This window comes from Tyto alba, unplaced genomic scaffold, assembly GCF_018691265.1.
Source record: "Tyto alba isolate M040663 unplaced genomic scaffold, T.alba_DEE_v4.0 Super-Scaffold_29, whole genome shotgun sequence".
In the NCBI taxonomy this organism is placed as follows: Eukaryota; Metazoa; Chordata; class Aves; order Strigiformes; family Tytonidae; genus Tyto; species Tyto alba.
Window position 1 is genome coordinate 10,677,569 of NW_024881303.1, and position 14,765 is coordinate 10,692,333.

The 14,765-nt window shown below is 43.1% G+C and overlaps 1 protein-coding gene across 5 annotated transcripts in view; it reads left to right on the plus strand.

Annotated features, from left to right (window-relative positions):
• The window catches only part of AKT1 (AKT serine/threonine kinase 1), a 75,960-nt gene extending 61,496 nt beyond the window's left edge, over nucleotides 1-14,464 (plus strand). For all 5 annotated transcript variants that reach the window (XM_032981658.2, XM_042799040.1, XM_042799039.1 and 2 more), the window contains 3 exons: nucleotides 6,055-6,142; nucleotides 10,747-10,849; nucleotides 11,566-14,464. In XM_032981658.2, the coding sequence (XP_032837549.1) occupies nucleotides 6,055-6,142; nucleotides 10,747-10,849; nucleotides 11,566-11,645 (271 nt within the window). In that variant the 3' untranslated portion in view covers nucleotides 11,646-14,464. The remainder of the gene's footprint in view (nucleotides 1-6,054; nucleotides 6,143-10,746; nucleotides 10,850-11,565) is intronic.
• The last annotated feature ends 301 nt before the right edge of the window (nucleotides 14,465-14,765 follow it).

Sequence of the window (14,765 nt, forward strand, 5' to 3'; positions counted from 1 at the left end):
ACACCTGCACACCCCTCCTGAACCCAGCGCCTGCAAGGGGACCCCCAGGAGCACGTTGTGGAAGTGATTAGCAGCCCCCCCCCCCCAGGCACTGTGCTTTGCAAGCAGGGTTGCAGCCCCTGCCAACAGGATTCCTCTCTGGGAAAGTGCTGGGTTAAACACAGTTGTGACCCTTTTGTAGCTTACTCAGGTGGGGCCCTCCAATCAGGGGAAACACAAGCAGCATCTGCTGCAATTTGTTCTTAAAGGAGCATCTCTGATGAACCAAAATGCAGTTTGTTTACAAACAAAGAACGCCCACTTGTTTCTAATTATAAGCTTTTTCCCAATGCCAATAATTACTCTACAATATGCTCATTTTATACAAATAGCCACTTCTTCACATGTATCTTCTGCCGGCTTGGAACCAACGATGCTCTGATCTGTTGGACAGATGATTTTCATGCTGCTGATAGAAATAACTATAGACTAGACAAGCCTGCACACATGCCTGCAGCTTGCTAATTACACTGGTGCTTCCCAGGCTTTTTGGATCATGGACTGTTCTTAAATACTGGTTTCTCACCAATCACCCGTTCACCAGACTTTCTAACTGAAGTTGTGATTCTGCAAATCCCTGTGCTTCGTGCCGTTTCAGGCAATGTGGAGAACGTAGCTGGAAGTACTAGGGGTAGAAGTCCTGAGTGTTGGCCTTGTAGTTTTATGGGTTTTTTTACTGTGTGGTCCGTGTGCTGGGGTGGGCGCCTGGCATACTTGGTAGCTGACTCATAGTGAATTCATGAAGCCATATTGAAGAAAAACAGCCAGATAGCTACAAAAATACACTCAGTGAAAAGTGAAATAATGTGCACTAGCTTGGTTGACTTTAGCCCATTGATGATGCTTTGGGGAACTCCTGTGTAATTCAGCAGAGATCTCCTCTTCCACAAAGCCCAGGGATGGACAGAAGTTGGTGTCATCATGATGTCTGTGGCAGAAAACATCGGAATTGGCGGCAGTTAGTAACTGCTGATGAACTTAAGAGTGGGATGGTGGAGACAGCTGAAACCATGAGAAAAATTAAACTGGGAGGTGGTGTCCCTTCCTGCAAAATCCTTAGAAAAACCCCAACAGCAAAAAAGGTTGATATAACGAGGCTCAGTGGCAAGGATATTTTAAGTTAAATATCAAGGAGCTAGGGAATTGTGACCTGCGTCAGGGAATTAAATCTTAAAAATTACCTGCTCCAGCTGAGCTGGTAAGAAGCAGTCTTAGCGCTCTGCATTTAGCAATACCAGTTCCATTTCAAGCCCACAGGCACATGGGGAAAATTGAAGAACAATAAATTGCATTCTGCTTTTAATCATGCCTGTTTTCTAAATTTGGTCATATAAAATCCACTTTGTAAGAGAAAAGGAATTTTGAAGTTTCTTTTGGGATTGATATAAGTTTATTAATCTTGTAATGTGAACCCTCATTTTCCTAAGAAGGAAAAAATCTATTCTGTAAATATTTCCTTTCACATGACCTGAAATTCTCCTTTGCTGCTTTGTGATATATATCAAATGGAAGGAGGTAGTCAGCGTTTTTTTCACACATAAAACAGCAAAGCTCTTAACTTGCATTATGCTTTCTCTGACTGTGGAGACTGCGACCTGTGAAAGTGCAGGGGCCCGGAGGTGATGCTGGCTAGCTGGTGGCGGGCAGGAGGAGCTAACCTTGAATAGCTGGTCCTCGTAGGCAGCAGGCTTCATGCCTTGTGGGCAGCCAGAGTTTTGAAACCACACATGACGAGTGCCTTATGTTTGCTCTGAAATTTGTGTCTCTTAGAAACACTTTTGTTACTCATCTCCAGACAACTCCAGTGTCTTGGGTATCACTTGAACTGTAGAGCGCTCTTCAAGTCTTCATACATATTTTACTGGGTGCTTGGAGGTTGGCTGAGATACAGCTCTTGTGTATGGTAATTTTAGTCTAAATCAGTTCAGACCAAAGCCATTCGGAACAAGTTTGAACAAACTCATGCAGTTCACCCATAAAAGATCTAAATTGAAACTGAGGAAAACATAAAAGGCAACTTTTAAAGAGATTTTTTTTTTTTTCCCCCCAGCTTTCTAGAAATCGGTAGTTTAGAGACTTCCCAAGCCTCAGCATCCTCAAACGTGACTCCTCTGTGGTTACTAACGTTGAGGAGTGGGAGCTCATAGTGGATCCACTATGTTTGTGTTGCAAGCATGTGTTTAATGAAGAAGTGGGGAAGTAAAACTCCACCAAGAGCTAGGAGTTGCATTAGGCTTTCCAAAAGTCTTAATCTCTGAGCAGGAAAGTTCCCAAAGACTCTGTGTGTAGACAGGGCTTTGGGAAAAATGTTGCCTTTTCCTTCCAAATCTGAAGTAATCAGATCGTGCTGTTCCCAAAGGCAGCCAGAGCTTCTCCGTGCTGATAGTGCCAGTCACAGGGAAGTGATATAGATGCAGTCCCTAAACCCTTCCCTGTGGCTGTCAGAGGCCTCTGAAGTAAGGGCTGTATTAAAATCAGTCACTTGTCTCCTTCCTGATGGTAACAAGAGAAGGAGAAATACGCATCCATGTGCTCTGAGCTGGTGAACACCAGTAGCTTTGCTGAGCTGATTTTTCTTGAGCCTGGTGGTGGGGATGCTTGCACTGTTGTAGAAGCAGGTTTAGGGGCAGGGAGGGAGTCAGAAAAATCACGTGAAGACAAAACGGGAACAAAAGTGGTGCCTAAAACCGTGTCCATCTCCTCAGATGAGGATGGTGCACGCACACATCTGCAAACAGCAGAAATCTGTCACCTAAAAGTATGGCAGTTTGTGCAGGTGAGAATTTGTTCACAGTCAGGACCTGTACTGTGGCTCCTAATGTGGTGAAGCACGAGTTTATGAATGGGATTACTCGAGGTTGCTGCCCGCGTTCCTGCGTTGCAGCATGGCTGTCCTTACTGTAGAAACTTTTTAACTATAAAACTAGAAGTCTGTGGGTTTTTTCTGAAAGAGCTGGAAATGGACCTGGGTGCTGAGCACTCTTTACTTTTACATGGACAAGTAGAGAAACAATATTTTTCCTGTGATCCAGTAATTGCAAACTTCTGGCCTGCGATAATACTACTTTCACCGTTGACTGTGTTTATGCACTATATTTATATTTTTATATATATAAAAATTACAGCACATAAATTTTAAAAAATATTTGCGCATGATTTACTTGTGATAGCTGATTGCCCTTGATTTGTGGATCACAGACATTTGTCATTAAATGATTAAAGGGACTTGCAAGCAATACTCAGTGTCATAAAAAATTAAAAATGTGGAAATTGTTTCAGTTGAATATTGATGTTGTACTTGATTAACAGATTTTCTCCTTGGGATTTATCTGAAATACGGAAACAAAGGCTCTCAAATAGAGATGGAAATTAAATAAATAACCAGAATTGTTTGGCAGGTATTTTTTAAGATCAGTTTAGACAGAAGTTTAGGCTTTAAGGGGATTATTGTGTTTTTTCTTTAATTGCTTTTTGGCCTGTACACTTTCTGTTACATTTCTTTGTATACGGTAAGTCTCAGTCGCTTTTTCTTTTCAAGTACTATTTATACTATTTTTGGTTCTGTCTGAAGACTGAAGTGCACAGAGTTCACCCTTACTGTACAAGAATCTTTTAAAGACTTTATTCCTGCTACACTTTTCTTCAGTTGTTGCATGTCCTTATGAAAGACAAACCTGCGGCTCTTTCAGTTCTCAGTGGTGCCTAACCATGATTTTTGCATTAGATGCTGATTTAATTTTGTTCTCCTTGAGAGAAGGTCCTTTAATAATAATTCTGAAAAACAAGAGTGTATTTTGGAATAAGTCCATATCCAAAATAGGAATTTTCTATCGTTTTTCCCATTCACTTTGAATGGATTTGTTTAATAGTATAGCTTTTTAGAAGGCAAGTAAAACATCTGGGGTTTTTCTTGGCATTTCCCTGAGTATGTGTTTGCCCTTCATGGAACAAAGGCTCGCATTAGATAACATATTCTCCAAAGCACTCGTACATGGCTGCAGCCAGCCAGCCTTCCTGTATGTTTCTGCAAAACACGATTCAGATTCTTCTTAGCTCATAGTCACTCCTGAACTGCTGTGCAGAAGTGCAGTCTGACATCTGTGGATAACGAGGATCAGCTCCACCCTCTTTTTCACCAGCCATCATCATCTGCGCTGGGGAAGCAACAAGGAGCCTGGCAGAGACTTGGCAAAGCCTCTGGACCTGTGGGGAGCCAGCCGAGAGATGATTACTCACAGACTTTGTCTCTTCCCAGGCTGCCCTGGAGTTTGTCTCTGTTCCAGGCTGCTCTGCAGCTGTATCATGTGCTGCCAGGCAGATGGGAAGAGCCATCGCCTGGCTTGGTTTGGCCTGTGGGGCTCGATGGTGAATTTAGGCTTGGTCTTCGAGCTCACCCGGGGAAGGAGAGCATCACCCAGTGCTTTGCTACTGGAAAACTGGGGAGCCGTTCCCTCTTCCATTGCACATTTCCTGAAGAAACGTGAAGGAGCAAACTCCTTGGGTTGCTGTGCCACTAAATGGAAGAGGTCCAGGGAGCAAGCATGGACTCTGAGCTGCCGGGCACTTGTGCGGCTTGGTCTCCACAGCTGTGGCCTCTGCCAGCTCGTGTTCTCTGAAGACAGCGCTTGGGCAAGGCTGAGGAGGTTGCACAAGCCAGGATCCATTCCGGGTCAGCAGTATGGACAACCTGTCACTGTATTTGACTCCTCTGTGCTGAACGATCATCCAGCACTGTCCCAGTCGCGTTGTGCCTTCCAGCTACATCCCAGAGCGTGCAGCGCAGTCTCAAGCTGTAAAAATACCACTCGATGGGCTTTAGCACAGCCTTCACACTATGTCTCATATTTTGAATCAAAACCCCTCCTCTCTGTCCCCAAATAGTCGTGTACTGGCGCCTCAGGGTTACTGCGTGTGGCCCAGAGGAGATTCAGGGCCGCTTGCTGCACAGCACGGCGGAGGCCTCACCAGGCAGCTTGGCTTCACGTGCAGAGAAGAGTCCTTGGCCCTTTTTTCTGTAGCAGTATTGCTCTAGCCTTGGTCGTGTAGAACCCGTGTTCTAAGCTCTTAAAATAGGGATAATATCTCGGTTTGCCAGTGGCACCAAGAATCTGAGAACAGGCGGATACTAGAGGTCAGCCTGGACAAACCCAGTGGCACCTCTTGTGCTTAAAATCCTGAGCGTCACCTTAACCTTGTTACATGAAAGTAAGTCTCCTGCTGATTATTCAGTATGTGTTTTGTTTTCTCAGTGCATGCCTTTGCTTGCAGACGTGGTTCAGTCTTTTAGAGAACATTTTAACCTCCACAGCAAAATTTAAGCATCTGTTAGCTCAAGACTGCAACTAAACTGATTGCATCTATAAGCTGTCTGGACAGTTTTATTTTGGAATAATAGTGCTTTATCTTGATATACCTTAAGTCAATAGAACACCCTTTGTGCTTTCGTGAATCCAAGGAGGAAGGATTTGCATACAACATGGTATTATCACTGCAGTTGTCAACTGTTTGCTTTAGTGGAAATTCAAATCAGGTTGCATAAATCAGTTTGTCTCAAAAATCCTTGCCTCTCTTACGCTTCAAAATCAAATTCAGTTTTACTGTTGGCATCACTCTGCTCTAGAAAATTGTCAGGGGTAGTCACTTGTTAATTTAGAAAGAGAGAAGGGTGTGTGGCTCAGACCTTTTACCTGCAGGATCTGCTGTGGTCCCTAGGACAGCGTCTTTTCTGAAGGGCAGGTGTATTTTATTTTGGTTTTTTTCCCCCAGCTTTGTTTGTTGGAGACCTTTATTTCATTCTATTCGTTAACATGTTTTCAAGTCTTTTAGTGGAACTGTGTTGAAGCCTAAAATAAACTATCCTGCAGCCCTTGCACAAAAAACACATATGAAATAAATGCTAGAACTACTCCCAAATGTATTATGTAAACTCAGAATTTCTTCACTACCATTTAATAAAAAATGTATGAGAAAAATTACTGTACTCAAACATTTAACTACTTCTCTTGCCCCAAACAGGTTAGGTGGTGGTCCTGATGATGCCAAGGAGATTATGCAGCACAAATTCTTTGCTGGCATTGTTTGGCAAGATGTATACGAGAAAAAGGTACTTTATACACCTGTTCTCCCAAGGTGAATTGTAGCTGTGGATATACTGAATGTTTCAAATGTTGTTGCCCTCTGTAAGGTACACAGAAGCCCTCCACGGAAGAGGTTTGCAGTTGTTTTTAACAAGGCTAAGTTGCTTCCTGTTTCTTAAAATACTGTGGTTGGGTTACTTTTGAGCCAAAGCTTTTTTTTTGCATTGAGAGGAGTATCTCTCAATGAGACTTGGTTTTGTGGCTGAATAAATAGGATGTAGCCAGAATAATTCCCAAATTTAGAGAGTATATAGCTTTTAAGATTGCCTTTTCTGTGAATTCTTGCTGCCATTCCTTGCTATCAACTGACGTATCCCTTGCGAGCCCAGGAGTTGTTGCTCATTCCTGAGCATCTGAAGCAAAACTTCTAGAAGCAGTAGTGGAAGCTGGGCTGTTTGTTCCCTTTGCGTTTTTCCTGTCTTGAATGATGAAATTAGACTGAATAGGCAAGTGCAGAGAAGTGTAGGTTTTTACATCAATTTAAGCCTAATACTATTTTTTATTTTTTTTTTTTGGTGACAGAGGGCTGATGTGAAGTGTCTGTACTTTATGGTGTTCCTCACTGGTTTCCCCTGAGACCCACTGAGTTCGTAGGGTTTCCAGGCAGCCACTGGAGTCAGGAGCCCGGCCCTTTCCGTATGAGTGTGTCTCAGCAGTTTTCTGTGCCTTGTTGCCCCTTCATTCATGGATAACTTACTCCATTCCTCCAAGACGCCCTGCTTCATGCTCAGGGTGATCTGCTCTTGTCCTCTTCCATTTGATTCTCACCAGCCACATTTTCTGTAACGCTGACATGAAGTGCAGCTAACTAAAACATGGGTGTGCTGATTCAAGGCGCCCGTCTACTGGTGCCACATGATTTCACTCAATTCCAGCCTTTCCTGGTCTCGCTCCTTCCCCCTGCAGCTCCTTGTGATAATAAGATCTCATTCGATCTCTAAACAGTTTAGTTCACCCTCCAGTTGGTGGGAGCAGGTAAGAAACTTAGCAGAAACCAAGTTTTAATACTTAAAACTAATGCAGTGATCTGTTAGCAATGTTTGTATTCTTAAAAAAAATAGAGCATTACACCCCTAGTTTCCATACCATAGTGGGAGAATTGTCCCGTGCCTGTCTACAATTACAAAGAGCGCTCTGTTTCCTTCTCTTCTTTCACTTCCTCACAGACTGGTGTGGCTAAAGGGAACTGAAAAATCATAAAATAAGGTCTTGTGCCTTGAAAGTGTAGATAGAGCGTAGGCTTCTGTCCTGTCAAAGCATCCCTTGAGAGCTGCATGCAGTCATGAGGGCAGGAGGGAGTTGCGTCAAGTTTATTCAGTATAATGTAAAAAGTATATGTGATTTATTGTTCTAAACGGGAGATTGTCTCCATTTTCACCCAGCTAACTAGCTGAATACTTGAGGCTTTGGTTATTTTTTCAAAGTTTAAAGTAAAAAGTTGATAACAGAGCTGAGATGTCTTCAGAGAAGTTATCTGATGGTAGTCCCACTTCCTTGAATGGACGAGATATCCCACAAGCTGGAGGCAGTTTAGTTATCTGTAGAACTGAGAAAGTCTTCATAAATTGTCCCATCGTAGTCCTGACTCAGATTGTTGTGGAAACTACCAGGAAATTCCAAATGTTACATATTTTGGCAAGACAAGTGTGCTAATTCGGACTATTTCTGACCTTGGCATACCCGAGGAGCCTAGATTCCAGTTAGCTCCTGTCTCGTGAGCGTGTGCGTCTCAAATAGCCATGCTGTGCAACTGAGGAGATTTCTAAAACCCTGTGAGTAATTGCTGCCCATGTTCTGGGTGGGCCGAAGAGGAGCTTGCAGCGTTTACCTGAAATGCAGTCTCATAGATAAAAGCTGAATTTTGTCAGCTGCCTAGAGGTGTTCATATGCTAGGCTGGGTTACCCACTATCTCCAGATAATGGTGAATAAGTTTATGAATATAGGCTTGGAGTAATCGAGAACACTTACTTTGTAATTAAGCTTGTTGGAAATACAGCCTTGCTTTGAATTATAAGGAGTCTGGAATAACTGGGGTTGTCCCAAGAATTTAAAATATTCATTAGACTCTCCTGGAAGAGTGTTGTTATTTGTCTCAGGTGCAAAGAAAGGGACGATTTAATTTGCAGTATTTTGCCCACCCACAAGCGAAACACACGCCATAAGATTTTATTCACTTTTGGTTTTTTTCCTGGTCGTCTTTGTCTCTTAAACCAAGAGAAGCCTGTGGGCACCACGCTGGTCTGCAGCAGTGGGAGGCTACAGGTGGCACTTCTCTGCCGATGGAACTGCAGAGCTATTGCAGGGACAGCTTTTCAGTAAAGCAACATATTTGCTTGGTAAAGTCAGTGTTAGAGCTTTCTGTGGTTCCCCCTCTGTTTCCAGCTTAATGTCCTGAATTTGACAACTGAAGGGGGGGAAACTGTCTCATGGGTGCCTCGTAATCTGTCTCACGTTGCTTTTAACAGATACTAAAATAAAGGGAAATGATACAGGCCATTACACGTGTGGTCTGACTTGGGATTGCTGCTCCGAGTCGCTCTGCTGTGCATAGTTCAGGACCTAAATCACTCTGTGCCCCACGCAGCGAGCGAGAGCCACTGGGAGCATCGCGAGTGCCAAAAGCGCCGTGAGCTTAAAAGGACAGACAGAACTTCACCCACACGGGCACGCACGGCTTGTCAAAAACAAACCAAGGTTCACTTGAAGGAGTGGGCAGAAAACTGCTGTAAGGAGAAAGAGAATAGAGCTAAAACGTGAAGGAGAGACTGCTCTTCCTCAGCAGGGGTTTTACATACGATTTGTTGGTGTGACTTGATTTGGAATAGTGTTATTAACATTAAAATGTGAAGCATTCCCTCTTCGGTAGCCTCAGGAGGACTGTAAGGCTCAGAGTGACTTGTGACTCTGGGATATCCTGTTTCCTTTTCCTTTTTAAATTCAGGACATAAAGACCACTTCTAAGGACCTAATTTTTTTTTTCGACAGGAACATTTGCCAGGCTCCTTTAAGCCATCCTTGGGCACAGAAGATCATTAGTAATTAAAAAAAAAAGATGATGAATGTATCCTCTAATTGTACCCTCTTATAATAAGCGGAACTTTTATGTTCCTTAATTTTAAAGATTGATTTTAAACAGTAACTATTTCTTTGTGCTCAGAAACACTAGCGTATGTGTAGATGAGATTTCTTAAAGTCTACATTGAAAATGAGGTCGCTTCATTGGATTGTTGTTTGTGAGACAGGACAGCACTGTTAGGTGCTCTCAAAACAGATCAGAAAGATGATCCTGGCGACAGGGAGCTCGAAGCAAGTGCTTTCTTATTTACCAACTTGCCAAGCGAATGATTCTTCAGATCTAAGCTGGAGGAAAAGCTGGGGGTGGGGAAGAGGTGTTTTGTACATTCCTGATTTGCTGATATTTTCCAAGTAGCGATTCCTGTCAGTGTCGTTCTTACGGTAAGAGCAGAAGGGCAGGTCTCGGGGTCACCGCTTAATTCCAGTTGGAGCAACTGAGCGGTGACCCTTCCCCTGCAGCCCGAGATGGGGACCCGTGGGCTTCCTCCATCACGCTCCTACATTGTTGCCTGGTGTGGCTCAGTGCTATTAAAAGGTGGCCACGCTTAACCCCCCCACCCCCCCCCCCCCCCACCCCGGGGGGGTGGGAGAACCGAAGCCCAGCGCGGAGAGCCACGGCGTGTCCCCCCCGTGGGCGGGCTGAGAACCGTGCCGACGTTCTGCTCGCGGGGCGGCGGGGAGGTGAGCGGGGGGGCCTGAACCCCAGCGCCGCCGCCCGCCGGAATCGCCCGTGTTCCAACCGCGGGCGCCCGTGCGCGCCCCCCGCCCCAGGCGCCGCTCCCCCGGCCAGCGGCTCCGCTCCAGCTGGAGTTCCCCTCGCCAGAGCTCCGGCCCGTCCGCCCCAGCGAGCGTCACCGCTGGCACCCAAACAGCGCAGCTGGTGGTGCAGCAAGGGGGAGGGTGCGCACTGCTAAGCGTGCCCGGGCGTTTCGTAGGCGCTGCGGGTTTTGCGGGGCTGATACCAAAGAGCTCTTGGGGCCCGGCAGCGCGGAGGCCGAATCGCTGCTCAGACCCGCGGCACGGTGGCAGCCGGAGCTGCGTGGGCACGGCAGCTCCGCGGCTGCAGTGCTTTTGTGGGCATTTCGACCCTTGTGGTACCACTAAGCGTCTTACTCATTTTCATCCTCCTCGAGCGTAAATGTGACTTAGGGTGCAGTTGGCAATCCCCGTGTCGTTAAGTGGGGAACCAGTGTACCCTGTTATTTTTAAACGTTTGTAAGCATGTTATTTATTACCTGAAGAAATGTTAGGATTCTAGGTTTTTCTTTGTGCAATTAAATCCTAGAGACAAAACGCCCCATAAATAGGAAGTGCACACCTAAATAGATATTTTTATTGTCTATGGTTCCTTCTGTATGAACTACCATTTTTTAAACATTTTAGGAGCGTAGGAGGAGGCGCTGTAGCTTATAACTCTATTTCATAGTTTACGTGTTTCAAACAGTACTGCAAGAACCTGCAAATTTTTTTTTTTTTTTTTTTTGCTTTTCATAGCTTGTACCTCTGTTTAAGCCACAAGTTACATCTGAAACAGATACAAGATACTTTGATGAAGAATTCACAGCACAGATGATAACAATCACTCCTCCTGACCAAGGTAAAGTTTTCCCAAATGTTTCCCACTGTGTTCTCCAGACCACCAGAAAGAATTTGCTGCAGTGTTACCTGGTCTCTTTTGACCATGTGAAAAAGCATCAGTTTAAACTTGCTGGTTTCCCCGTGTATGTGTTTGACCAAGAGGTTGGTAAATTGATGTGAGACTTTCCACATGTCTTTCCAGTTCGGGAAACGAAAAACCTGTTTTAGAAGACAGTGAAGTTACTTGCAGTGGTGTCTTTTCCAAGTCTGCACATTCCCATTAGAAAAGAATTCTGTTCATGAGTACTGCATGGGTACATCTGCACACACACTGTGTATAAGCAAGCAATCAGCTGAGCGTGGGCTAATGTCCATAGTCAATCCAAATATATTTTATTTTGGTGGTAACTGAGCACGTTTAATGCTCTGAAATAGCAATTGACAGAAATTCAGATTTAAGCAGTGCAGCTTCTGGCAGTTTTAAATGGACATCCGAAAAACTGTTGACATACAACAGTCAGGATCCCCTGTGATGCCCACGGAATGCGGTGAGATTTACGAGTTCCTGTTTCTTTGCCCTTTCAAATTGTGGAAGAAAAAGACAACAGTGAAGTTTTCTGAAATAACTTTACCGTGCATTGTCTTGTTGTTTGTTCACTTAAAAGCAAAAAAGGTAGCAAATGTTGTCTATTATTTTGGGGTTTGTTTTTTTTTTTTTTTTTTTTCATTTTTCAGATGACAGCATGGATTGTGTAGATAACGAGAGAAGACCTCATTTTCCTCAGTTCTCCTATTCAGCCAGTGGAACCGCTTAACGTTTTGCCATGTTTTCCCATTCAGAAACAAAACAGACTGCATTTTGGGGACCTTACTTCAATGGACACTAGAGAACTTTCTATATTATCTGAATTACAAACTGTGTTTGTATTACAATTTAGATGAATTTGTAGGAAGCCTCACAGATTCTGTATTTAAAACAATTCTTTGATGCATTTTTGAGAAGGAAAACAAATCCATTCTTAAAGTATTATGTCAAGGCTTTTATGCTGAATGACCGTAGGTTTTTAAGAATATACACCAAAACTGTTTACTTTAGAAATAATTAAGGTATTCAACATATCAGCAACTCTGACCAGAAAATCCCCTTATTTTATTTATTTCATACAGTTCATTATCTAAATATAGAATCTGCACTCTGAACAATTAGATTTATATAGGAAGATATAAGACTTTAGTAGCTAGTGCAATAATATAAGCAACAAAGTGAACAAACTCTGGAGGGTTAAGGTTCAAACTCATTTTGGACAGCAGTGAAGTGTCATCCAACTCCAGAAAACCAACTATAGGAACAGCATTAATGGCCTCAGTGAGGTAAATCAAAAAGCAAAAGTTATTTTTGTTATAACATCTGCTACAAGACATTACATATCAAACTGAATCCAGTGGAATTTCCACATCGTACAGATGAGTATTCCGTTCTAGACAGTGCATTTAATTATTCCATTTGCACACAGTTTAGGAATACTTCATAGGATTGGCTTCTCAGAACCTAGAAAACGCTTGATTTACCAATCTAATATGAAATGCCGCAATGCAAAATCACCCACTTTCACCACTGTTTAAAAATACCAGACAGGTCTAAGTGAGCATCATCTTATTGAGCGAGTCAGCCAGACAAAAGTACATTTGGGCACTGAAGTAATGACTTGTTGCCGCTTTTTTTTTTTTTTTTTTTTATTAAAAGATATATGAATATATATAAACACTTAATGAATTTTTGCATCATGCCAGATCATTTCTTCTTTCCTGAGTGTGCGTTAAAGGTATCAGCCAACAGTTCCTGGTGCCTTCTCACTCTTGGAGATCCACTTTAACAGTGTTTCCCATGTATAAGAAAAAAACTAGGTTGAAACTTCATATGTGTTTGAATAATAATGGTGTTCAAAAAGTGAAATTTTTTTTTGTTTTTCATTTTTAATCTTAGTGGAAAATTCCCCACACCCTATTTTTGTTGTATCATGTTTCTTTGTAATTTTCATAAAAGCAGTCTTACTCTGTCTCTGCTGCGAATGAATTTATTCCACTGTAGGTTGCGTTCTCTTAGATTGCTTTGTTTGTTTGTTTGTTTTTCATTCTCTTGACTGTATAAAAAATGATGACGTGTACTGCAGTTAACTAGCATTTAATTTTTTTATTTGAAAGGGGAGTATGATATGAAAACCCTCGCTTCCCCTTTCCATCAGAAACTGCTGTGTTTGCACAGAGAGCCCATCATCTTGACTTTTTTTTTTTTTTTAAAAACAACATTCAACTAGTATTTTTACTCATTATATGAAAGTTTCCCTCCAGTACTTAAATAAAAACTGCTTTGACAAGTTAGGTTCTTATTTCTTGTGGTAGGAGCCTTCTGAATTTGTAGAAATGCAACAACTGCTCCAGTTTCTTGGGTTTGAGAAGCGTAACACTGAGGGAGTTTGGCTTTTCTGCCCCTCCTCAGTTGTTTCATCTCTGTGCTGATCGTTATGCAAAGATAATTTTGGAAAATGTTTGTTAAAAGAAATACACTCTGTGCCAGAAATAGTTTGTCTTGAGGTGAATGAGGACAGGCCTCGTTTTGCTGTCCTCCTGATGCCAGTGAGATTGTGTTACTGAGGCCCTAATCTTAAAAGGTATTTCTATTCCAGTCGCTCGGGCCAGTGTACAATATACAATATTGCGTTTCCTTGCTAGGGACTAATATTAATTGCTTCTAGGAGGTGGTTATACAAGGCTGGAACGTCCTTTTTCAAACAGGATTACAGAGAAAAATAGAAGAACGTCCAAGAACAACTGCAGTATCCTTCAAACTAAGCACAGAAGTTGCAACTGTAGTAAGCCATTACACATCCCAAACATTTTTCGGTTGAAGGAAATAAGCTCTAATTCCCAGCACAATTCCCTGCACGTTTTATGCAAGGAGGAGAGGCAAAAGAAGGGCTCGGGGTCTCTGTAGAGACGGATGCTGGGCAGCTTGTCCCATCCTGCAAGGCCCATCTCCTCACTGCTCTCCTTCCTTGGCGTTTCCAGCCAGCCCAGGGACGAAGCCCAGAGAACTCTCCTGCAAGTTTGCAAGCCCCGACAAGTTCCGAACTAACCCACATCGTACATCCAAATACCGGCAACACCAGTGGGCAAAGGTTGCCGTAATCTGCCCCAGGAAGAGCTGGTCTTTCAAATGCAGGAGCAGACACGGATCGGGTTGTTCTGTTGAGGTCGATTATGTCTCAGGACAGTAGTTTTCTGCCAGTTGTTGCTAATGGATTTTTGGTTTAATTCCCGTATATAAAATGGAACTTAAACAAAACTGCCCTAAAAGTCTGGAAATCTTAGTATTGTTGGCAGCAGTGAGCTGGGAGAGGGCCATACCTGAATGCAGGGTATTCTGGATATTTTCCCTCATTTTGCCTGGGACTATTCGAAACACCTTGCCTGTTGTCTACAACTGAATGGTTGCCGGTGTTACAGCTGTCTGCCTGCAAACATAAAATGTGTTCTTGAAATTCTGATTTAAATCCTATCGCAAAAGTCTGTGCCCTGACTGTCGTTCACCTCGGATTGCTTGTGTACCTTATACACAGAGCCTGCTTAAATCTTGCACGTTTCTTTAGCTTTGTTATTTCAATAAGCCAAAACTTTTCTATCTCTGCAGCCCCAACCTCCTCATTCTTCCTTCTGGCATTGAAAAGTGTCACCTTGCTCTGGTGTTGTACGTTGCAGCAGAGATGGTGCATCCCAAGTGCAGAGCACTGGGAGTGTACGTATGTTCCGGCCCAGGAACTTGGTTATAAACTCAGATTGGGAGAAAAACGGGAAAAAAAAAAAAAAAAAAACAAAAAACAAAAAACCTTTGCAAGAGCAAATAACGGGCAGTTCTCGGTGTGCCTCTGAGCACAGGC